The following is a 25083-nucleotide window of genomic DNA, read 5'->3' on the forward strand; positions in this document are numbered from 1 at the left end:
ATGTGTGTTACTGAGAGCCGTGCCAGGATATTCAGTGCTGTTTGGGAAAGGTCCGCTAGTAAATGACTTTGGGATCCTTGCCATACTAACTCCACTGACTTGAGATGTTTGTTTCCTTCATGGGACCATATGTGTCCATGTGGATGTCTTGATTTTGTAAAGTGGTCCTGTTTCTATCGAAGACATTCTTTTAACTGTATATTTCATCTACATACTGTAATCCATTACATATCGATGTGAATTGCGATCAAAGGAAAATGCAATGACTGAGTGCATTAAGGCCACCTGCACACGAACAGGTCGGATTCCGCATGCGGGATCCGACCGGTGCCCGGCCAGCAACCCCAGCGTACCTCTCCACCATCTTCTAATCCGTGCTGCGGATGTGCTGGCTGGCACACATGCGCAGTACAGATTGTACCGTCGTTAGGCAATGACGCGGATCCCGCAACCTTTCCGCAGTGATTGCAGAAGGGTCGCAGGGCGGATAGCTTTTATTGAATTCAATGGAAGCCGACCGCTTGGAAGCTGTATAGAATTGCAACATGCTACGATTTCTTCTCCGCGAGCAGAAAATCACAATCGACTTCCGCTCGTGTAGAGGAAATCACGTTTTGCAATATCATGCTATAGGCGGCATTTGCTGTGGAATCTCTAGGCGGACCCCCCTCTCGAATGTTGGTCGCACATCTGTTTTGCTGTCAGTACAGTCCAGGACTGCAATAAAATCTTATTACCTTTTCTAGTATGGAGCTCAAATGTCCAAAGCACTGGCGTACATATAGGGGGTGCTGGGGGTGCGGTTGCGACCCGGCCCCAGAGCCCCAGGGGGCCCACGGGGCTTACTTTCCGACACTGACTGACTGCACTTACTTTCACTATGGTCTCTGCGCAGGCAGGCAGGCTCTCCTGCACATCGGCGCTCCTCCCAGGACCTCCGCTCAGACCCCTCCCCCATCTGGTTCTCCAGCACAGAGATCATCAGAGGGGAGGAGTCTGAGCGGAGGTCCTGGGAGGAAGCACCGATGTGCCCGGAGAGGCTAGGCTGCCTGCCTGCGCAGAGACCATAGTGAAAGTAAGTGCAGTCAGTGAGAGGGAACGTCCTCGGTATGATTAAGAGGGGGGAGGGGTGTTCTGTGTGTGATGGGGAGTGGGGGGGACGAGGGGTGTTCTGTGTGATAGGGAGTGGGGGTGAGTGAGGGGGGTTCTGTGTGATGGGGAGTGGGGGTGAGTGAGGGGGGTTCTGTGTGATGGGGAGTGGGGGTGAGTGAGGGGGGTTCTGTGTGATGGGGAGTGGGGGTGAGTGAGGGGGGTTCTGCGAGCCGGCACCTGACTTCACTATTAGAGGTATGCTAGAACCGAGCCGCTGTATTGGTGACTAAGGGCTCAATGCCAATGCCACAGCCGTAAGCCTACAACACTGTGGGAGACCACCAGCATGTCACACATTTCCCAGCCATGCATGCTGCCGGCAGGGACCACATATGGCCTTGTGTGGCACTGCACATGCACAGGGGGATTCTTTTTTTAATTCCCCACTCTGTTTAGAGTGACAATGCGTATGGAAACAATGTAATGTGTATGGGCAGTGTATCATACAAGTGTACAGGGCTCACGTTACTTGGTACGCAGAGAAAGAGAGCATGTTGGGATTACCACGTGTGCATAATATGTGGTGAAAACCTGGTCGTGGACATGAGCCCTAACATGTTATAAAAGTTAGCTCATGCTGTCTCCAATGTATGTGTGCCTGTATTATGTATGTGTATATATCATTATTTTTTTCTTTCTTGGGGAAGCAAAGCGTGCCTTGAGGCTTGTGTTCTGGATGTTTTAAAAATCTAAAACCCCTGATTACTAATGATCCATTGATGGGTCATTAAAAAAAAAATCAGTAATGTAGCTAAAAGTGATATACAAGGAGTAGCTGTGAAAAGGAGTGGTGGGTGGACGGGTCTGGAAGGGGGCCCCAAGCTAAACTTTTGCACCCGGGCCCATGAGCCTCTAGCTACGCCCCTGGTCCAAAGCATCTCTTAACTCTTTTCGGCACCTGCCCAATCCCTTTGCCTATATGCCTTTGGTGTCTTACTATGTCATTAATTAACGTTACCTGTTGGGAGTCTGGCCGCTGCTGTCAGTCATTAGGTGCTCCTGCTAATGAATAATCCCCTTCTGTGCTGGAGGTTACCTATAAACGGCAGAGAACTCTGCAACTTGGAATGGTTCTAAAGGAGGTGGTAAGTTTTTCATGGGAGATTTTGGATAGTAACAGGCAAAAACTTGAGTCAGAAAAACAATGCAATGTGAGTGGATGAGTGCCATAAGCCCTTTTGTAATAGAAAATGATGGAGGACGTAGGTCGGATATCTTCACCAATTATAGTTGTCTCTGAAGATTTCTAAATGTCCTCATACACATTAGATGAAAGTTGGACAACTAATGTGTATAGAGGGGTGTCCTAGCTGGGGTGGAGGGTTGTTCGGCAACGTACGCTTCGTCACAGAGCGAAGGGGATCCGGCCGGCTGAAGGTGAGGTGACCCGGGGGACTGGAGGAGCCAGGAGAAGATCGGTGAGGTGAAGATCTGGTAAGAAGATTGACGGGGGAGGAATAGGTAAGTAAAGAATTTATTTTTTGTACTGACCGAACCCCTTTAAGAGGTAAACCAAGGATCTGTTGCTAACAACTTGATGCTAGATACCATGCCTTCAGGTCTTGTGGAGTCCATGCCTTGACATGTCGGCTGTTTTAGTGGCACAAATGGGATCTCCACAATATTAAGCAGATGCTTTAAATGTTATGGCTTATCGTATATGTAGTCTGTGAATGTGATTGTATCGGTGAGAGGATTCAGCCTATAATTGCCATCATGTTATGTAATATAATTAACTATGAATCACTCACGTGTTTTACTGTAAGTACCAGTAGTATGGAAGTTCCAGAACACAATCTACGTGACATGTACTCCCTAACCTAGAAGTTATACTATACATCTTAATTTAGAAAGGAGGACACTTATGTAATTATCTTGTATTACGTCTTGCTGTATCCTTATCCGGCAATCAGGCATGTCTGGCTACATGTGATTTGGATGTACCTGCATCTCAGTTTATCTAAGGGAAATAAGTTTCTATTTAGGTGTAAGTGACCTTGGTGAGCATTTACTTAAAATGAAATGTGTATATAAAAATACTAACTCCAGTATAAAGTTAACCCAATACAGTGCCCGGAAGTTGGTGCTATGACTGTGTTCTTTAAAGGAGTTGGCCAACCCCATGCCAGTGTTTTTGTTGGGGTTTTTTTGTTACAAACTGCTTGGAATGGCGTCTAATAAAAAAATAATGCTCTCCTTACCTATTACCTAATGTTCTCATCTCTCCACTTCCCTGGCCTCCACCGGTCTGTGTTCCTCTTGCTCCAGCAAGGACTTGTTGACACAACATGTGACCGCTACTGTAAGCCACTGGTCACGTGTCATGTCAACACTTCATTGATGTAGCAGGAAGAACACTGACCACCGAGGAACAAGGAAAGCGCCGACAGGAGGTTGAGTGCTACTACTCTAGTTCTATTTGTGACTTCATGTGGTCAGACAAATGCTTTAACAAGCAGGGTCCATCACACCGGTGACAACCGTGGTTCGCAGGATTCAGAAAATGTAATCTGTCTGTGGAAAACCAATTGTTTTCCCACATCAATGTAGAGTGCATTTTACATTCAATTATTACTAGTAAACACTGGAAAATATTCATTAGTCAGAGTCCGAATGTCCCGCGGCAGACATCTTGTCATATTACTGATACGTTGCATCTGCACAAAGTTCACTTCTTTCCAACCTGCAAGCTGTTGTCTGATGATTCCTATAGCGTGATCGCACTGCGCTAGGACAACCGGTTGGATGTTACGAGAAATAGTTTGTCTTCTCTTAATGATATCTCTTGATGTATCTGGCAAGAACAAGTGCACTTTCTACTTTCTGATGTATTAGAAAGCCAAAAAGATTTGATGAAAGCAAACAAGTGTCACTCTATGCAAAGGTAACCAACTGGTTGATCGAGTAGACACCGTTTATATGAAGTTACACAGACCATGGAGGGCTGTATCTCCAAAGTTCAAAAAAGTAAGTGGTCTCTCCACTAAGGACCTCCTCAAATCCAGGGTCCATACCTGATTATCCTGTAATATGGGTACACTGATGTGGCCTAGATGCTATAGTCCTAAAAAAAACCTCAGAAAGCTGAGTTTTTGGGCGATATTGGGTCTTTAGGAATAGGAAATTCACTCTTATCCTTTAAGCCCATGTTATGCCAATAGCACTTTAGAAGTCCCTACTAAATACTCCTATGTAATGTCCTATGATTGTGATGTAAATCCTGCTCTCTCTTAAATTGTGCAACTTATAAGAATGTGAAGACAAAAGAATTTAATAAAATACTAGAATTTGGTTCAAGAACCAAGACCTAATGGTTAAGCAATGTCAGGTTGGATATTTTGTGAGTGACCAGAAGCAGAACCGCATTGGTTGGTGTACCTGTCCTTTCTAAAACTTTGGATATATTGACACTTTGAAAGCAGAAACCCCCATAATCCCTAAAGCAAACACTTTAATGTTACATGAAAATGCTTACATTAAACTTGCTCTACACGTTGGCGCCAACCTGCACGTCTAGGTGACAAATCACTGCTGTAGACAGAGTATCCGGATTAAAAAGGGCTGTAAGGCTAACAAACCCCAGATATAATCCTGTTAGACACATGCCAATAGTAAGATGGTATGCAATTCCAATCTTTTGATTTTTTTTTTTTTTTTAGCATACTTAATTCTGATTGTGATATTGATGGGCAGCATGGTTAGATCACCAGTCAAAGGTGTGGTGGATAACTGGCACCTAATATGGTTCCTGTTCACATCAGCGTTTGGGAGTTTCATTTTTCTGCTTCGTTCAGAGAACAGGAAACTGGCCCCTCCGGCTGAACAGATCAGTCTTACGATAGAACCAAATGGTGCCAAACAGATCCCCATTGACTATCACGGGGTCCGTCCGATGTCTGGCCAGCAGTCTGACATTTTCCCCGTACATACAGGACAAAATGGCTTTTTCTTCATGTTGTTTAGCAGAAATCTCTGTTGGAGGCTCCCAACGGAACTCCAATGCTGATGTGAACAAGCCCTTATTAGGGGTCACTGTTGAATTGTTTTATAGATGCTGAATGTGTAACATTTTATAAACCGCTTGTTGGTTTAAGCTTGTTCTTGTTTATGGGTGACTGGACAAGCTTTCACTTTTTAGTATCCTTTGGCTGGTCTTATATGGTAGATGGCTGTCGAGAGAGTCTTCTATTGCTCTTGACTTCTGCACATGCAAGCTCGGATCAGCTGAACATGAACGTTTTCTGTATGGTAGGAGGGGGGAATAGGCTGTTGTTGGACAACCCTGGCAACTGTTTATCTTACTAAGATCAAATGGATCAGACATTTTGATGTCCCAATCCTTCTCCAGTATCTCTAGATATATCTAGAGTAGGGAGCTCCCTATGAAGATTAGATGGCCTGTCTTTCCGATATTGTGTATGGCCGGCTTTGTAGCACTAGTGTCTATGGTGTAATTCCAAGCATCTTCAAAGCGCTGTTAAAATTCTTTTTAATTACAAAAAGCATTTTAATTGGTTATGCCTTAATTAAAAAATATAAAATTTGAGGTCGTCTTTCTGCAATGGGCTAAAAGCTAGTCTGCCAGACTTGCTGTGATTTGCCAAAATGGGAAATGTTTATAGGAAACCGTAATCATCATTGCTTTACAGCTCTTCAAGTGAAGGACACCTAACATTTTCTGGCGTTACATTTGCTTGGCGGATTGCGTTCTTGGGCTTATCCATATTACTTTGATTCCTCTAACATAGATGTGAACTGAGCCTTAAATATTTTTACACTTTCAATCAACTTTGTCTTGGTGCTACGTGCCTATCCTATACAAAGCCTGGAGTTGTGTGAAACGAATCATCCCCTATAGCTGTTTTGCCTGGATGTGTGCTTACCTGTAGCAAGCACTCATCAGCTCTGTACTTGAGTCCCATTCTAGAATGTGGTTTGGTGGCTCCATGTGATACAAGGAGCGGTCTCTTCTGATTTCACATACTTTTCTTTCAAGGGTCTAGCACAAGATTTGTTTTTCAGCTAGTAAGGATTGTTTAATGTCGGCATACTGCGCGGTGCGTAGAAGAATATATGGGTGATAATGCCACAACTTTACTCCCTACAGAGGATTAAATTAAGCTCCTTGACATAGGATTAGTGTAATAAACATTTCCAACATCGAAGTTGGCTGATAATTAGAAGCATCTCATTTGGAACCTCTAATGCTGTAGTGGAATTAATTTTTTCTGTTTTCTGTTTTTCTGCACGTATCTCCTCTTGAACAATACTCGGCTTTGTTTTTCTATGTCTTCAGGGGCTTTTGGCTGATTATTGGGATTGCACACAAATATTCACTTACTCATTCCTTCCTTTTCCACATTGCTGCCTCTTATTCTTAAGGAGGCCCCCTAGGAATGGCACTAGAGCTTGCAGACAGGAGGGGCTTGATTGCTTGTATCTTAATATAAAAAAGGTGATCAAGCAGAAACCGATTTTATTTCCAATTAAACATTAATAGCTAACAATAACTGCAAGCATATGTCTGCATATCAGTACATTTCCGTCAATACTGCAACTCTTGCAAAAGTTGACCAGACGACTATATGGCAGTTCTAGAACATGTACCTTGCGGAGGATCATATATTGTAAGTCTATACAGTATGTAGTACTATACTGCCCCTACAGTTGTGCGAATTATGGCACAGACCTAGTGTGGTGAGGTACCTAGAAGTGGCGGACGCTGGAAACGCAGTGACGTGATGGTAGTGTCCTGGCGTCTGTCGCAACACGGTAGCGAGAGACTGCAGGACAAGCATTGGCGCAACAGGCATTCTGCTGGTTCGTATTTGTGGTGGAGTCATCCCAGATGGCAGAATGAGCTCTACAGTCCCTACAAGGATCCTTAATGTCAGCTGTTGCCTGTATCTCATTTATTTCCATCTCGCTGATCCTTCTCCTTGTTATAGAGAGACATGGATTAATCAAAAGCTGTTAAAGCAAAAAATAAGCAAACGTGGTTCCTGTGTGAAATGCCTTCCTGCTTCCTATTCTAAAACTTTGTATAAGTACTGCATAAGTCATTGAAGGGTCTTTTATGGGCCTAAACTATGGATGGCTTAACTTCAGGGTACATCTTCAGTACTTGATCAGCAGGACTCCCGCCGATCAGCTTATTGATTGACACTGGCGTTCAGGTGAGCGCCGCTGTCACTTAGGCTCAAACCAGGCACAGCGCCATACATTGTACAGTGGCTGTGGCTGGTATTACAGCTCAATCCCATGCACTTGATTGAAATTGAGCTGCTCCCTGGCCAAGTGAAAAAATAATGTGACGTTACAGGCCTATTAAATCAGCTGATTGGCAGGGGCCCTGAGCAGCAGAATCACGCTAATCACCAAGTGATGACCTATCCTTGAAAACCCCTTTTAAAGAGACCCCTAAGTTTCTGGATGATACAAGGTTTTTAATAACAGGAGATTCACCCAACCTTATCCTTTTTTAACCTGTCCGATGCCCCTAGCCCTTCAGAAGTCCCTATTAAATGCTTCCATGTAATGTCCTACGTTTCTGATGTAAATCCTGTTCTTTTAAATTTTGGAAGTTGAAAAGGTTATGGATTCCTCAGATTAAGACCAAAACTAGTCTAATTTTTTTTTTTTTTTTTTTTTTTAAATCATGATATTAATTAATTAATTAATTAAGGCTACAAGAGCTGCTCTAAAAATGGAAGAACTCACACAGATCCAGGATGAAATATTTGGGGGACCTGGGTAAACGTCAGAGTTTTCCCTGTTTGTGATAACATACAAAACTTTAAGGCGCAATGGGCAAAATCGGGGAAAGGTTTTTTTCATCCCATGGGGCTTTAAAAGAAGGTATTCCTCTGAAAAAGACACAGCTTCAGATGTTTGAAAAGTTAGCTATGTTCTCTTCTCTTCCACAGGCAATGTTTTTTGGTCATTCGTTTTCCAATTTGACTGTGTACGTTTTAGAGAGAAAGTAACATCAGGTAGAGAATAGAGATGAGCGAGCGTACTCGGAAAAGCACTACTCGCTCGAGTAATGTGCTTTATCCGAGTATCGCTGTGCTCGTCCCTGAAGATTCGGGTGCCGCTGCGGCTGACAGGTGAGTCGCAGCGGAGAGCGGGCGGGAGAGAGGGAGAGAAAGATCTCCCCTCCGTTCCTCCCCGCTCTCCCCTGCAGCTCCCCGCTCCGTGCCGGCACCCGAATCTTCAGGGACGAGCACAGCGATACTCGGATAAAGCCAATTACTCGAGCGAGTAGTGCTTTTCCGAGTACGCTCGCTCATCTCTAGTAGAGAAGCATTGGAACTCTCAGTTGAAATAAACCAATTTCTTGAGCGCATCACCTTGACTTTGTGGCTTCCCCTTTTAGCTCCACAATATAATGATTTTCTTTGTACCTTATGTGAGCTAGAGGCAGGGGGCCTTTCTGTACATGTAATTGCAGAGTATTCCATTCCACCACACTCCTAGTTGTAGGTACGGGGAAGACTGTGGAACTCTCTGTCTGAGGACGTGGTGATGGCAAAATCCATAGAGGGGTTGAAGAGGGGACTAGATGTCTTTCAAGAGCGCTATGATATTACAAGAGATAGACATTAAATAACCAGTGGGATTGTTGATCTGGGTTTTGGAGTCAGGTAGGACTTTTCAAACGTTGATCCAGGGATTATTCTGACTGCCATTATGGAGTCGGGAAGGATTTTTTTCGCCCAAAATGGGGTAAATTGGCTTCTGCCTCATTGGATTTTTTTGCCTTCCTCTGGATCAACAAGGGGGGATGGGGAGGGGGTGGAAACCAGCTGAACTGGATGCACGTTTTTTTTCAGCCTAGTATACTATGTTACTATGTAATGTCTCTGTCATTGGAGCATATTTTTATAACTTGTAACCAATCATTCCAGCAACAAACATGTAATATGCACCTTATACTGGAAAGAAGCACTTGCTTTGCTCGCAGTGATAGGCATCTTATACATAGGTATCTGTTTTGGTATAGTAGAGAACCTTATGCTGAAGATGGATGGCTCTGTAGGTTGACTGTTCTAGGACCGCTTCCTTATTGGACAAGTGCGCTAAACCTCTCTTTATTAATAACTAATGTAAACTAGATTGATGTCACCTACTAGGCAACTTATGAATATGGGTGCGTTATAAAAAGAAGCCTCCAATGGGCGCCCTGGTGGTTTTTAAACCCATCTATACACATCTATTTGCTGCTTATGGTGAATTTGGTTGCCTGCAGTGGATCTGCAGGTACGGCACGTATATGAAATGACAGGTTGTGTTTTGTGCTTGAAGTCTGGAACAGTTTTTACATTGTGTCCAGGAGTTATAAAAAGCACCAATGTTGCGTGGCTCGTCATCTGCTAATTGGAGGAGTGTCTTGTGTACTGTATGCTATGTGTTTAGCAATCAAACAGCACAGCATTATAAATAGCATCACCCTAAGGTAGATGAGCGAAGATGGAGAATACGTGTGATGTGCTCCAGAACAGCCTGTCCTGACTCCTCACAAAGCATATGAGTAATAACTCAACTGTAGATACAGTATATTAATCACTGCCATTCATGCGTATAAAACTTGTCTGGTATTTGATCATTGCCTTTGCTGTAGTATGGAAAGCCAAAGCATATAAAAAATATATAATTTTCCCTTTTGAGTAAATCAATTTCCTTGGTAGTTTTTCTCGGTGGCAGAGGCTTTTTACAGCTTTTGTGTAATCTCGTTTGGTTCAGCATACAGCATAGCTGCCCTTTTCTGTTCTGGTTTGTGAAACAGTCGACCTTATCAGACACCATCTAGATGCTGAGATTTCTCTGTGCTCTGCTAATGCTCCCATGATGCATCAGCACGGCAACATATGACAAGCTAGAGTCAGTACCATCTCTGCCTGCTGGGAGAGCACTCTCATAGGATTCTGTGTTTACCCACATAAACTACAGACCTTAAATATTAAGTCAAGAGGATGAGCTGTTCCTCTATTATAACTGTGACTGGAGCCTCTAATCATCACTAAATGAACTATATTTTTTTATCATGACCTTAGCCATTACTTTAAATGAAACCAGAGGGATGACCGTAGGGAATCAGAGTAAAGCCTATGTTGGTCAAGACTATGTAAGAGCTGATCTGGAGCATATACAGTAAATCTTTCTGCTTGTACCTTGTCTCATTATGTGATGCGCCAGCAGACGTTGAATATCTTCTGTAGAGACCCCTTACCGCTCCTGACTGCACACCTTTCATATAGTCATGCCAAGCACAGATCTCAATATGGGCACATTGGAAGCTGTCATTCCATCATTTATCCAGTGAGCTTGCAGTAAGTAAAACTTTAGGTGTAGGACTCTGATTACTCAAAAGCGGAAAAGCCAGCTTTTGCCCAAAGTTACACTTTTAGCACTTTTAAGCAAAAAAGTTGAATTTTTTATTTTTTTTTGCCACATTTTAAGAATGACTTAATAAGAACCATTTGCTGCTGCGCTGTAGTAAATCATAGTTAATGGGTTCCGTCTTTCATTGTTGGATGCTGGTAGTCGTAACTTGGCTTTCCTAAACCGGGTGAGAAATTCACTTTGTCCTAGCAACGTTTCCAAATACTGAGCACGGCAGAGTGGTCGTCGCTTAGCACCCAGGGCACAAGCCCCACTAAACATCCCCACCCCTCATTACACACAAGGGTTTACTATCCCATACATGGGGGATAAAAAAAATTGTAATCTCCTTGCCATTATCAGGTTTTTTTGCATGTACGCTTTGTTTATACGGCTGGTTGTTACTTAAGTGTTTATATAGTTTTGTGATCCAAGTAGGCGTTATCCGTGAACACAGAATTAAGGTTTGACAGCTGGATATGAGGCAGATTATGTAAATATGTACCTTTCCTGTAGAAGCAGCCGTTGACTATAGGGAGTGCTATAGTACATGGCGGTTATCTTATCCGCGCGGTAATGGCACCCCAGCACAATCTCATAGCCGATAGAGGAACAAATGCGACTTTGTTTTCTGATAAGTTTGTGTCGGGGAAAAGACACACAATAGCTTTATTTTTCTAAGCGTTCTAGTAATGTCCACTTTTTTCTTTGGAGTCGCTAATTAATTTTCTAAATAAGGGTTAGAAAAGGGGAGGATGTGAATCTATATGGAGGAATATTCTAAAGTGATTTTAGGAACACTATTAATATTTCATTGGATGCTTTGTATCCAGAGAAGCAAATATTTCTGTTTTTTCTTCTGAGCTCACAAGAGTTGCATCTGCTCATTTCTAGATTGATCTCTATTACTTGTGGCACGCAGTAGCTGATATAGTAAGACAGCGGCGATGCGGTCGCCCCACCTTCAGGCTAGACATTTATAGAAGCTGGAAGTGCTAAATATACTGTTCACAATGATTGCCACCATGTGGGCCTCCGCATCTTTGCAAGTGACTGTGGCGTGCCTTTCTGATAAATGGGAGGACGCAGCTGTTCTCCGATGCCTGGCAGCCGTCCGCACCTCCTCCCTTCCCCATCCTACTGAGCCGAGTGTTAATGTGTGGGGTTCAGCGCCGGTAACTGCATCAGGTGTAAGTCCAGGCTGCTTCACAGCTGGTGGCCTTTGTGTCCAGTTGTGCAACTTCTTCCTAACGGAGTTAATAAAAATGCCACATCTGATGAACGTTGATTCCTAAAGAGTGTGAATTGAGGTTTTCGATGATCCAACGCTCTTCCATAGGAGTCCCGTTCAACTTGTATTGGCACCTTCATTGATGCCCCTTGGGACTCGGCGTCACTCGTCATTACATTTCCATTTTTCACTCTGTATTCCTCAAATGCGATTTAATAGAAGCTGCAATAAACGTTTTGTTATATAGAATTGAATGCTTATTTTACTGATCATGAAGTCTACAATGAGCAATAGTATGGCTGATTGAAATAATTTCCACATCATGGAGATGATCCATTTTTAATTTAAGAATCAAGTTCAGCAGAAGCGAATTCTACGCACCACCGGTCTTCGGAAAGTGCATCAAAAAATCATTATCTTTAACTTTTTTGTAATAGCACAGCTGCAGACTATTGTCATACCAGGTGAAATGGTTAAACATTTCCAACACGAAGTCCCCAGGAAGGAAGGAAAGGCTGGAGGAACAACACGTAACCTCCAATGGGATGAATTTACATTACCTGTCTCTTGCATCTCAGCCAAACAGTGGGCCAAAGATTGGAAACAAAGTCCTACATAAAAGGAAATGGTTGCTACATGTTTCCATCAACAAAAGCGGTTCTGATATTCAGGGTGAATGGATAGGAAAGTAAACCCAGCTGCTTTCCCTCCCAATTAATGCTCTAGGGGCCATTATATATTTTCCTCTTTAGTTTTGTATGAAGGGCAATAAATAAGGGGTTGTGCCGATACCATACTGAGGTATGGGAATAGGTTTTCTGTTGGCTTACTATGGATGGATTGGCATTTCTTAGACTTCTTGTATTGGCGGATGGTCGTTCTCAAATATTTGTTCACTATATCTCCATGAATTATTCTAATTACAACTTCTTATTGTCTTCTGCAGATACAAGCCATCACAACCGTCAAGTGGCCAACAGACCTTGCTACACATTACTCCACTGTGGTCAGGAAAGGAGACTTGTCCTGTCCCGTACAGAGTCGCCACGCTTTCACTGCCAAACAAAGGGCAAAAATATCAGACTGGACACTCATGGAAGAAAAGCCATCCGGCGCAATAGCTTTTGTAATGGGATAACTTTTACTAGTCGACCTATCCATCTGTATGAAAAAGTCCGCTTGAAGCTAGTGTCTGTCCATCATGGGTGGAGCGGGGCTCTGCGTTTTGGATTCACAATTCATGACCCGGCACAGATGAAACCAGAAGATATACCCAAATATGCTTGCCCTGATCTTGTTACCCGGCCTGGGTATTGGGCAAAGGCTTTACCAGAGAGGTTTGCCCAACGGGACAATATTTTGGCATTTTGGGTTGACCGCCAAGGAAGAGTTTTCTACAATGTCAATGATGAGGAACCCATTCTATTTCATTGTGGAGTTAAAGTATCCAGTCCTCTGTGGGCTTTGATTGATGTCTATGGAATCACCCAAGAAGTACAAATACTAGGTATTTTTTTTTTATTTTCTCAAATTTGTTTGGAATATCATGAATTTATTGCCTTTGAACCCCTTAATATGTATTCTTCATGTGCAGTATAACTGTAGTAGCTGCTTATAACAACCAATCACAGATTGGCTTTGCTTTATTAAAGGGGTTTTCCCACTACTTAAAATTGCTTCATAATCTGTGTCCTTCCTGGTTGCTGCTGACCAGGACATGTGACTGCTGCAGCCAATCACTGGCTATAGAAGGTCACTGCTCAGGCCAGTGATTGGCTGGCCAGCAGCAACCAGGAAGGACAGATTGGTTGCGAAGCAATTTTAAGTATTGGGGAAACCCATTTAAGTCATCTGCCAACCGGATTGGCTGTGGATTGGTGCACTAATTATTATACACAAGGCCTGTTGTACTTCAAATTTGAAAAAGCAGAATGAGTCACTCTTTCTAGTACAAGAGAAGCTCTATGCCAGGATAAGAGAAACCATCCGTTAGCTGGGTCCTTGGCAATTCCCCTGAGAGTTCTTGGCTTCAGTCAGGAACATTGAACCGTAACTTCTGCAGCTCTTTTTAGAGGTATGGCTGAGTTGTAGGGTGTTTTTTCCCAACTAGGGTTGTGATCTGATGATCATCACAGGTTTTATTCTGCCTCCTTGTTTTTATTTCAGAAATTTTTTTGTATACTTTTAGGCGTACCCTTTTTTCATATCGTTATCCTCGTTTGAGTTCATTATTCCTTCTGCTGTGACTCTTCCATTTCACCACCACCAAAGAAGCCCCTATATTACCACACAGCTTCCTAACGTTTGCGTATCAGACATCTCATCCATCCATAACTTTTTCCAGTCATCCTTTATCGAATGTGAGTTTTTTTGCCCACTTTATCTCTTTTTTCTTTTCTTCACTACAGTATACTGAAGTAACTTTTTTTTTTGGTGGAAGCTGCAAAAGTTGGGGGTTTGACTAGAATATTAACTTAAACCTTTTAAGCAGCTTTTATCTCGCCCTCTTGTGTTGCGCATTAGCTGTATACCGTCCCCTGTTTTGTCGAGCCTCACACTTGTAGCCATCAATGGTGCTGCCTACTGTATATCTTGTATCTGCAACAAGAGGCTCTTTAGGCCTCTTACACGGCATTCCTCCGTTATCGGAGAGGGGTTTTAGAAAGTCCAGCACTTGACCCTGCAGAAGAAACTCCGGCTACCCATCTTATCTCTCCATACAGGAGTGCTCTAATTCATGTTTGAAGATCTTGGAAACTTACAACCATTAAAATAACAGATCAACAAATTACCTCATTTAGACAAGAGGCGAGGACACCGGTTCACTTTGATCCGGACAATTGAGAGAGAAGTTATGATTTATCGTTTCCTTTCACAATTTTTTATTTTAACTGAAATAAACGTGAATACTTTTTTTTTATTGGTTTCCTATTTCTCCTCAAGATTACCCACAATGCCTCACTTCTCATGATCAAAGATCAAAAATGTCTAAAATACAAAAAACTTCAATACTTTGGCATCGTATGGACTGAATGAACCATTTATTTAGGTTAGTCGTTGCCCAAAATGGACTTTGAATGAAAGGAGTTTTACGGAGTAAGACCCCTGGGCCTAGTCGTCTATTTGGGGACCGGTTGCTGCCTCACCTGCTTCCTTTCTACAGCGCCTCTGAATGGGTGCAGGCACAGCTGTCCATGAATGTCCGTCGCAGGAGGGACAGTTGTGGGATGGAGTGCGAAGCCAATGATATACGAAAGGGCTACTTTTTTTTTTTTTTTCCGAGGATCTGTTTTCAGTACCAAAACTGTGAATGCATGGCCTGTCCATGGTGCCAGCTCCTTCTTTCTTTTCTGATATTAGCCCCAATCTAAAGAGAAAATGGTCTATTAAGGCTAGCTTCACACGGGAAAGTGCGATATCGGGCTGTGAAGCGCGGGCCGATATTGTGATCACCAGCAAGCGACCTCCCTGCGGCCATGAGGCGTCCTGAAAAGAAAATCGCCTCGCATTACTTTGGGGAAGTAGCGATCATGCCAGCTGCGGTAGAGGATCGCAGTGTTTCTCCCATTGTTTTCAATAGGGAAACCGCACATCACACCGAGGGTGCTGCCGCCGGCCCCATTTAAGACAATGGGCAATGCGATGCGAGAGCATGGCCAAAGATAGGACGTGCCACAATTTGTTTCCTGCATCACGATGCAATACGGGAAAACATCTCTCGTGTATGACCCTATTCAAAGTGATGGTCGTATTCGTGGGGTTTTCAAAGTCAAGTTCTGTCGGGGTCCAAGGCAGACAGAACCCGCGCATAAAGAGCCCATTCATTTGACTGAGAAAATGTGTCCGAATTAACAAAATCACTGCATGTTCTATTTTTGTGTAATTTCTTGTAGTTCAAGAATGGCTCGTAATTTTTGAGGGGAGCGTTCATATAACATATTGCGCCATCATGCTACGGGAGTGTGATATGTTTTTAATACGTTACTATAGGGAGTCTATGAAAAATAGAGCCAGGAAGTGCAGAGCAATGAAAAACGGATGCAGATTACAAAAACACATGACAAATGCATGGAAAACGGTCACTGGCCAAAATCCCACTCATCCGTGTGAATACCACCTAAACCCTACAGAGGTTTGTCCCAATCCTGGTTGGTTCATTGAGCCTTGATCGGGGGCTCTACAGAACACAACAAATCCTGTCACTTTTTACAATAGGGAAGGCAAATCGGTCCGCTCGAAGATGCTTTGCTGGACTAGACTTCTTGTTTCACCCGTCCTGACACATGGATTCTGCAGTAGGGACAGCGTTGGGGAGTGGGAACACGTTTCAGGGGTTCCCCTGCAGTAATAAGGTTGGAATTCACTGCTCTAGACGCTAGGGAAGAAGTGAAGGCTTCCTTACTAGAGTTGAGTAAACATACTATGCCGAGCTTGATGCTTGTTCGAGTATTAGCGTACTCGATGGTGCTCGTTACTCGAGCGAGCATCAAGCCGTGTTCGACCACGCCCCAGTTTTTGGCTCCTCCCTGCTGTCATTTGCCTGTTTTGGCTCTTCCCCCGCTGCGACGCAGTGCGCGTCATTGGCAAATTTTTTGTCTGGCAGGCAGGGGGGAGAGAGAGGGAGGGAGGAAGGGGGAGAGGGACACATGAACCAAGAAGAAAAAAAAGGTCGGCACCCGGAGTCCCACATACAAAAATGCTCGGGTCTCCCATTGTAGCCAATGGGGTTCGTTACTCGAGTAGAGCTCTCGAATTTTACGAAAAGCTCGACTCGAATAACGCGGACCAAGCATTTGGGTGCTCGCTCATCTCTATTCCTTATATCACTGCCCTGTTGGTCTTTGCCCATTGCTCTATAATCCGGGTGTCTTCTGGACCAAATAGCTAAGAAGACTGTCTTCTTCAAAGACCCTAGCGGTACTTGTTTCTGGACTGGGACTGGCTGTGACTGTGGAAGTCGGAACTCCAGGAGCGATAATTCATGTAATGAATTTTGTCTTCCGTAACCTACTAAAACTATATATATTATACCATAGCATCAGCATATTCCCTAGCGCCATACAATTCAGAGGATGGAAGTATCCTATATAGTGTAGCAGACGGTAATTGAAACCGTTTATCAGCCGCATGTGCCGGAGATCAGCTGGAAATATCACTTGTATTAATGGCCCTTTCCCTTCATTATGATTCTAAATATCACACACTGACATTTTATATTGTCCGTTTTCTTCTGCGCTACTGAAAATCCTTTTTTTTTCCTCGTCCCATTGTTACCTTAATATAGAAACCGTTTGATGAATATACTTTAGCTTTTAGAACGGTCTGTGTAATCCTGTGACCTTTCGAGAAAATCGGATGACGCTCGATGTTTTGTCACAAGTGGCCTTTTGGTTTTCGCTCTTTTATTCAGCGGCACAGGCCTATGCCGTTATTGATGGAGGGTTATAGGTCGCTGGGCTGGAAAATAGTTGGATCTCCTGAGGTTTACGGACTGTACATTTCCCCAGCATCTATCCATAGGAGTTCCTGAAAATAGCCCCTGTAAGTCTGCCCATGCTATATACGTCTTCTCACTTTTAGTATCGCAGCGTCTTAAGAGATCAGATGAAATTCCGTAATCGCACACCTACGGCTTGTTTTCATTATCACATCCAGACGGTTTAGGAGAGGCCGGTGGACTCCGCTGCCGTCATTATGATTAAAACAAGTTTGACAAATTCCTAGGCTTGTATGTATTCTTGCTCCGGCATCGGCGTATTAGATTACCTCATATGGTAACATCTCCCAGGCTTTGTCCTGCCTGTAGATTTAGTCCTCTGCCACAACTGCACTGACCCCTGACGTGACAGACTAAGGGTCTAGAGCAGAGGCCAGAGTAACGGAACGGGGAAAAGTTTGGCGTTAGACAAGTAACTGCTAAAAAGTAATGAAAAAGAGCAATTTGTATCAAGTACAACTCATTACAAGTTTAAATCCCATTAAAGTCATTCAGTATTACAGGTTCTAATACACAATTATCTTTTAGTTCTCTGCATAGTGGAAGTGGCTGTCTAATCCATAGCAGAACCCTGCCACCTAGTGGCCATATGCAGCTGAAAAACCAGCAAGCAATAAATACTCTTATTGAATTTTTTATTGAATATTATTATTTCTTTCATACAGAAAGCTGAGCTTTTTTGTAAAAAAATTTTTTATTTTTTTAAAGGCGTGTTTTTTATTTATTTTTTTTTTTTTTTAGCTATCAGGACTCAGTTGTTTTTTTGACTGTCAGAATAGTGTTATTTTTTGGGGCAAAAAAACAAAAACTAGTAAGTGCTGGAAACCTGATTAATGTATAATAAGTCTATGGAGAGAAAAACAAATCTGTCATATCCCGTAAAAACAGAGCCCGCACTCTTACTCCGTAACTAGAACTAATGCAGATGAGAAAAAAAAAACCCGATAAACCTCATAAAACGTAGTCTGCATTGGAAAGAAGGTTTTGAGAAAGAACAGAAGTTTGGGTATCAGAGTTCAGAGAATTTGGCTATCTTTCACAAGATGTAAACAGCGCAGAACAGACAGGTCACGTCCCTGCTTCTCTTCTAGGTGTGCGCAGCCTTCCCAGACCCACAACCAGCATTTCGTTCCCAGTTTTTAGTATTTATGGAAGACGCTGTAGTCCTTTTGCCTTGTCTTATTGTTAAGTTACTCAAATTTTTCTTGGCAAAAGCAGTACCCGGAGAACGGAACCCAGAACTTCACAGTGACTTATATCTTGTTAAAGCGCTTCTCTGGGACTAAAAAAAAAAATGTATGGGCAGTGAGTGTTGGAGAATAGGCAAGCTGCACACAGCCGGGATGGATTCTGCATGCGGGATCCCACCGCTGAATTCGGTTGTGACCCTGGTTGGCGAACCTGCGTACCTGCAAAATCTGGCAGGCGTTCATGTGCAGTACAGAGTAAAAAAAAAAATAAATAAAATATATATATATATATATATATATATATATATATATATATATATATATATATATATATATATATATACATATACATATACATATACATATACATATACATACACCGGTGTATATGTGTGTGTATATATATATATATATATATATATATATATATATATATATATATATATATATATATATACACATACACCGGTGTGTATATATATTATATATAGTATATTATTTATATTTATATTGACCGTGCCATCACTAGGTGATGACGGGGGGCAACCGCGACCGCTCCGCAGTGTTAATGACTTCAGTGGAGGCTGTCTGCAGAAAAATAAAGCATGCTGCCATCTTCTCTCCGCTCGTAGAATATGTAATTAGTTTCTGCAAGTGTGAAGGAAAAAACGAAAGTACAATTTCAATGCATGCGATTTGCTACGAATCCTCCACATGGATTGCGACCGCGAGTTCCGCAAAAAGAATCCAGTCGTGCGAAACCAGTCTAAAGGAATATTCCAGAAACTGGGCAAAATTTTCTTAATTTCCCTAACATTTCCACTTATTATTCCAAACGTCCATCTAAATCCTCAAAATAAACGTCAGTACTTTTTTTTTTGCCATCCGGCTTGACCGCTGCTTTCCTTGTTTAAAATGTCCAGTAGTGCAAAATGTACATCTCCCACAGCGAACCCATTGCCAGTTACTGATAAGTAGACATAGACGACTGTACAAAACGTGTTGTCGTTACAGAATGTGAAGGCACTGAGCATGCCCGACCAGGAACACGGCGGAGCATAGAGGTCGTAACCATTGGATACCAATGGAGGGGGGTGGTGGAAGATCACAAGAAGTATCTCTGCAGCTTTGAAAAACAAGTTAGAACATTTTATTGCAGAATTACATGTTGTCACCTTATGAAGCATATAATTTTCACTTTAAATCACCAGAATACCCCTTTACATGGTCTCTGGTACCATGCTGCAGGACTGGAGCGGTCATGTGCTGTTCGTTGTACAAGCGGCTGTTCAGTCAATCATGGCCTTCAGTAGACTTCTACCGTTTATGGCTGGATCACCACTGAAGCCAGTGATTGGTTGAGTGGTCACTTGTACAATGAACCTACGTGAGGGGGGGGGCTGTTGACAGAGTGTATTACAGGTTTACTAAATCTGCACCATTATTGTAAATGTCAACTGATTCCTCCGCTCCGGGCAGCACTGTCATGGCCGTGGGTTTGTAAGATACTTGCCCTCTGTCCGACACCCGATTTCTGACTTGGCATTATTGATCCCCATTGGCTGCTTGTACATTTTAGGTCTCCCAAGACTTGACAAAGAAAAGCACTTTTTGTAATTAGGTATTTATGAATTACAATGAAGATAACAAGAGTGTTCATTACTTTCGAGTAGAAGTATCCACCTTAAAGTATGAAGTCCTATTGCCAGTAATATTTTATCCGTCCCCACGAGTGTGAAGACGCCTTCCATACAACTTGGATCTGATGCCGGCCGCTCATTCTTGTTTATAACAAAACCTGGTGTAGACGAAAGCTTTCACAATGTCCATTTGTGACAGGAGGCAGCTGCGTTGCTTTCTGACGCCTACTCATTTATCACGCTACTATGAAACGGATCTTTTTATTCTGTGTTCGAATCCTGGCTCGATACCCAGACCTGTCAAGCCAAAAGTAGGCAAGCGGTGACAATAGAGCTCGGTGTGAATGCTAAGCACGTCACACAGTGGAGTATCTTGGTGAGAGTCATACAACTGATGGTATAGCACGGTGGGTATGGTTGAAAACAAATGTATTCCAGACCGAGCCCTTGACTTGCATACAAGACTAAGCAGCCATTTAGTCTGATCGGTGCCGTAGAGCCGTGACTTTACACATGGATGTAGATGAAGCTTAGGTTTCTTCTGATTCACAGGTTGCGTTCCCTTGACCTGAACCAGAGGACAAGTATTGTTACGTTAAACCATAAGTGAGTGACGCATGCTGTTGAAATGGATTAACGCAAACGCGCATCCACCCAGTCCTTAATCACATCATAATGTGTTTTCTAGAGTATATTATTGTTTCTGTGTGCCTTCTACATATATTAAAATTCTTTATTTTGCACCCACAGATAGCATGTTTGCCGACACAATGCCACCGGGGCGACTGAGCAGTCCCCGACTGAGCACATGCTTGCCACAAAGTAGCCATGATTCCGCAAACTTCAATAACAACGAACTGGAGAACAATCAGGTGGTAGCAAAAATTGCGAACTTGAACTTAAGCAGAGTGCCACCACCCACCGATAACCACGCCATACCTTGTTGTCCAAATAGGCGACAGCGTACCCAAGGGATGCCAACATTATTGGACATGGAGCTTCATTTTCATCCCACTCGTGGGGCTGAAATCACCCTGTCACCAGACCGAGCAGTGGCATACACTAATTGGCAGGAGAGCAACAGGACGATAGTGTTTACAGAGAGGCCGGTGCACCCTGGTGAGACCCTCTTTATAGAGACTGGTCAATTGCCACTGCCTTACTATGGGTCTATGTCATTTGGAATCACCTCCTGCGATCCGAGCACATTACGAACCTACGACCTACCATCCAATCCAGACTATCTATTGGACAGAAAGGAATATTGGGTTGTTCATCAAGGCTTATTCACAGTGAGCAACGGGGATATCCATAGTTTTTCATTTATGCCCAACGGGGAGATTCATCATGGTGTTAATGGAAACAGTCGTGGGATGTTGATGTGTGTGGACTCTTCACAACCTCTTTGGATGTTTTTTTCAATTCATGGGATTGTGAATCAACTAAGAATTATGGGTAAGTGGAATGTTTTGTAACGTGTTATTTTCCATATACATACTTGTCAAGCTCAGTTGCTTTGCACGTTGTTTGCTGCCCGGTAGACTGCCCTGCGGGGCATAATTCATGAAGGACAATTCAGAGTGTATGAATGCTAACAAGAACTGTAGGATGCAAAGACCAGTGGCTGTCGTCTTCCCATAAAATTAATTACTGGCTCGCCATGTAGCGTGTAGTTGAAAGGTTTGCCGCCGATTCTTTAGGAGGATCGCCTAGAGCTGAAAGATGAATGGGGACCACAACAGGCTTGTCCATTAGATTGGTCACAGCCGCATACTGCTTCACACAGTTGACCGGTACAGCGACGCTGTGGAAGGGGCACAGAGACTTCCGAGTCACACAGTGATGCTGTATTACAACTTTACTTTCAACTCTGTAATGGAACGTAGTGGCACTGGCGAGTAGCCAGGATGTTCAGCGGTGTTGTGTGCGCCCTCCACAGATCTCACTTTCTGTCTGTGGCTCTTTTTAGCAAATTAACAGGACACTTCCAGATATAAAGACTTCTTTTGACCAGCACATGCCTCATGACGCCAAAGCCACCCAACACACGCAGTGCTCAAAACTATGTAAAACCTACTCGGCACAGTGCAGGACTGCTATTTACGTGTGCTGGCGCTGTGGCACCTGATGATAGACCCCATCTGGCCACTAGGCCTGCTGCCATTACATAAACCTGTCTTGTGGGCTTGTAATGTATTGGGGACGTCCCTGTCGGGAACTTCTCTTGGCTGCAGCGGTCATGTGGGTAAACTACCCACGTGACTGCTGTAGCGCTTGTAAGCAGAAGACCGGAGGACCGCTGACTACAGTACAGAGCTGCAAAATTAGCCAGCAAAAAAAAAAAAAAGGGGTGTGATTGTGTAGTTTTTTTCCACATCGCCGTTTTTTTAAAAGTCTACCGATACATTATATGGCACCATTGAAAAATACAACTCGTACTGCAAAAAAAAATGTAGATATGTGACCGGAAAAGTCATGATTTTTTTTTTTGAATGTGGGAATATCTGAATTATAGGATGTGACCTGGATGCAGGCGCATCAGTGACCCTTAGTCATGAAAGGGTTAAAGAGAAGGTCCACCAAAAGCTTCATTATGAACGCTTCTCATTTGCCCGAGCTGGAGACGTCCTCACCACCTCCTTCGCGCAGCCCGATGAGCCGGGCAGATCATCATTGGGATTCATTCAGTTCTACACATTCCTACTTAAATGGCAGTTTATGCAAAGGATACGCAGAAAGCTGTTCTCATCAGAGAGGAATATATACAAGTACTTCTGTACGTCTGTATTGTCCGCTCGGGGCTCGTTCAGAACAGCAGTCAGCCTTTCCTTGTATTCTGTTCCATTTATTGGGCAGAGATGGAATTAAACGGTTCCATTTTTCCCCTGATTGTTTTCAATGAAACCGTTCATTTGTAATTTTATCTCCCTGCTCCAAAAACAGAGACAGACCGGCTGAATACTAGTGTGACCGAACACTAAGGCCTCCCTCACACGGGGGTTTAGCGCTGCTTTTTCAGCCCTGTGCTAAACGCTGTACAAGACCCCCAATTCATTTCAATGGGGCTGTTCACACAAGGCTGAAAACGCAGCATCTTCAACAGCGAGGTATGGTCCATTTTTGGCCGTTTTCAGCCCTACGTTGCCCATTGAAATGAATGGGCAGCGGTTTCAACGCTGCCGAAAACGTGGCACTGCACTTTTCGCAGCACTAAACAACCAAGCTACACTACCTGAGTCAAGGAAAAAAAAATCAATACCCATATTGCAGGTGATGTCGCTGTTCCCGGCGGCGCTCTCGGGACTTATCAGCCTGCAGAGGAACTTTCGCTGGTAACGAAGATTCTTAATCCCCGCCTCCAGCGACAGATTGCTCTGGCTGGCTGGAGTCGGCTGAGTGACAGCTGGCTGAGCCAATTGGAACCAGCGCTGGATGCGTCCAATCACAGCCATTGAATAGCTGTGATTGGACGTATCCAGCGCTGGCTCTGATTGGCTGAGTGATAGCTGACTTAACCAATCACAGCAATCTGCTGGTTGTCAGTGTTTGAACGGCTGTGATTGGAAGCATCCAGTGCTGGCTCTGATTGGCTCAGCCGGCAGTCACTCAGCCAATCACAGCAATCTGCTGGTTCCACAAGGTCAGTTTTTTTTATCATTTTCAACTGTGCTGAAAACGCTGGCATAATGCACGCCAGCGCTGCTGAAACTGGACGGAATCTGCAGTAAATGCACATTAAGAAACACAGTGTTTCTGCAAATGCCTGTGTGAAGGAGGCCTTAGCCTCTAGGCTTCTCTTACGGCTGTCAAACACTGGCCCCACATATCCATGATTCTTTACATCGGTGTATGCTGCTCCCAGTGGTACAGAACAGAACAACAAGAACATTGTTACCAGAGTTGTGAGCAGGCGGCTTTGAACAGGACTTGGTAATACATGGCAGAGGATGGTGTGCTGCATCTGCACTCCCCTTTTGTGTGGCTCTTACCTGATTACATCACGCAGGCAAATTACCATAGTGGTGCAAGCTGTGTGATACATGTGGCACATTTTGTTAGACATGTTGCACACCTTTCCCTTCCTTATGTCGTATCTTGGTTGGATTATCCAAATTGGAATATGGAACAATACCTCTTTAGCGCCACCTATTGGAAGGCAGCATTCCTGCAAGTCAGTGTTAGATTTTGTAAACCGATGAGGGGCAAACAGCTGTCCTGTGCAGTGTTGTTCTGGCCATGGCTTATAATTCCAAGTTGTTGTTGCAAGACTTTTTTAAACAAGTCTAACATTGACTTGCAGGAATGCTGTCTTCCAATAGGTGGCGCTGCAGAGGTATTGTTTCATCTTTCAATTTACATATTTCCCAGAGGAGCATGAATGGCCTCATAAGTCTCCTCACACACCTTTTTATAGGAGAACCATACATTGGATTATTTTGTACCTATATATTGCACCATAGAAGTGTGTGCCATTAAACAGTTGCATTTTATGACCCTTTTTGTAGACTTTTTTTTTCTTTAGGCCGGCTTTACACAGCCGAGAAAATCGGGCGAGATGTGAACCCCATTCTGCGATGCTCTGCAGGAAACACATCGCAGCATGGTCTACCTTGCTGAGATATCGCCTACTGTTCTCAATGGGACAACTCCACGATCCTCTACCGTGGCGGGGATTCCCTTCATCCCCACATGAAAATGCCTCGCATCACTGGGGCTTTCACGTGGGAGGAGAGGGCGATATCGGGTCGTGATTCCCTCGCCCGTGTGAAATAGCCTCGCTGTCTAGTTTGGCGAAAGTGTCTAAAGTGCATAATAAACTTGGTGCATGGACCACCCCTTTTTTTTGAGTGTGCGTAGTGCTGAATAATATCTGCTAGTATTCGTGGGGCGGTACGTGAGGCCACAATAGTATTCTGAAGAATAGTTCTCTAAGCGGCTGAACCGCAAAAAGTTTTTTTCCTCCTCCTGTTGCATTTTATTTGTTCTGAC

The 25083-nt window shown here is 43.5% G+C and overlaps 1 protein-coding gene across 1 annotated transcript in view; it reads left to right on the forward strand.

The window, feature by feature from the left end:
* Positions 1-25083, forward strand: part of NEURL1B (neuralized E3 ubiquitin protein ligase 1B) — a 58075-nt gene that overhangs the window by 23475 nt on the left and 9517 nt on the right. Inside the window, exons 2-3 of the mRNA XM_066591283.1 lie at positions 12714-13274; positions 20845-21549. Coding sequence (XP_066447380.1) covers positions 12714-13274; positions 20845-21549 — 1266 coding nt within the window. The remainder of the gene's footprint in view (positions 1-12713; positions 13275-20844; positions 21550-25083) is intronic.

Source organism: Eleutherodactylus coqui, chromosome 2, assembly GCF_035609145.1.
Source record: "Eleutherodactylus coqui strain aEleCoq1 chromosome 2, aEleCoq1.hap1, whole genome shotgun sequence".
NCBI classification, from domain to species: domain Eukaryota; kingdom Metazoa; phylum Chordata; class Amphibia; order Anura; family Eleutherodactylidae; genus Eleutherodactylus; species Eleutherodactylus coqui.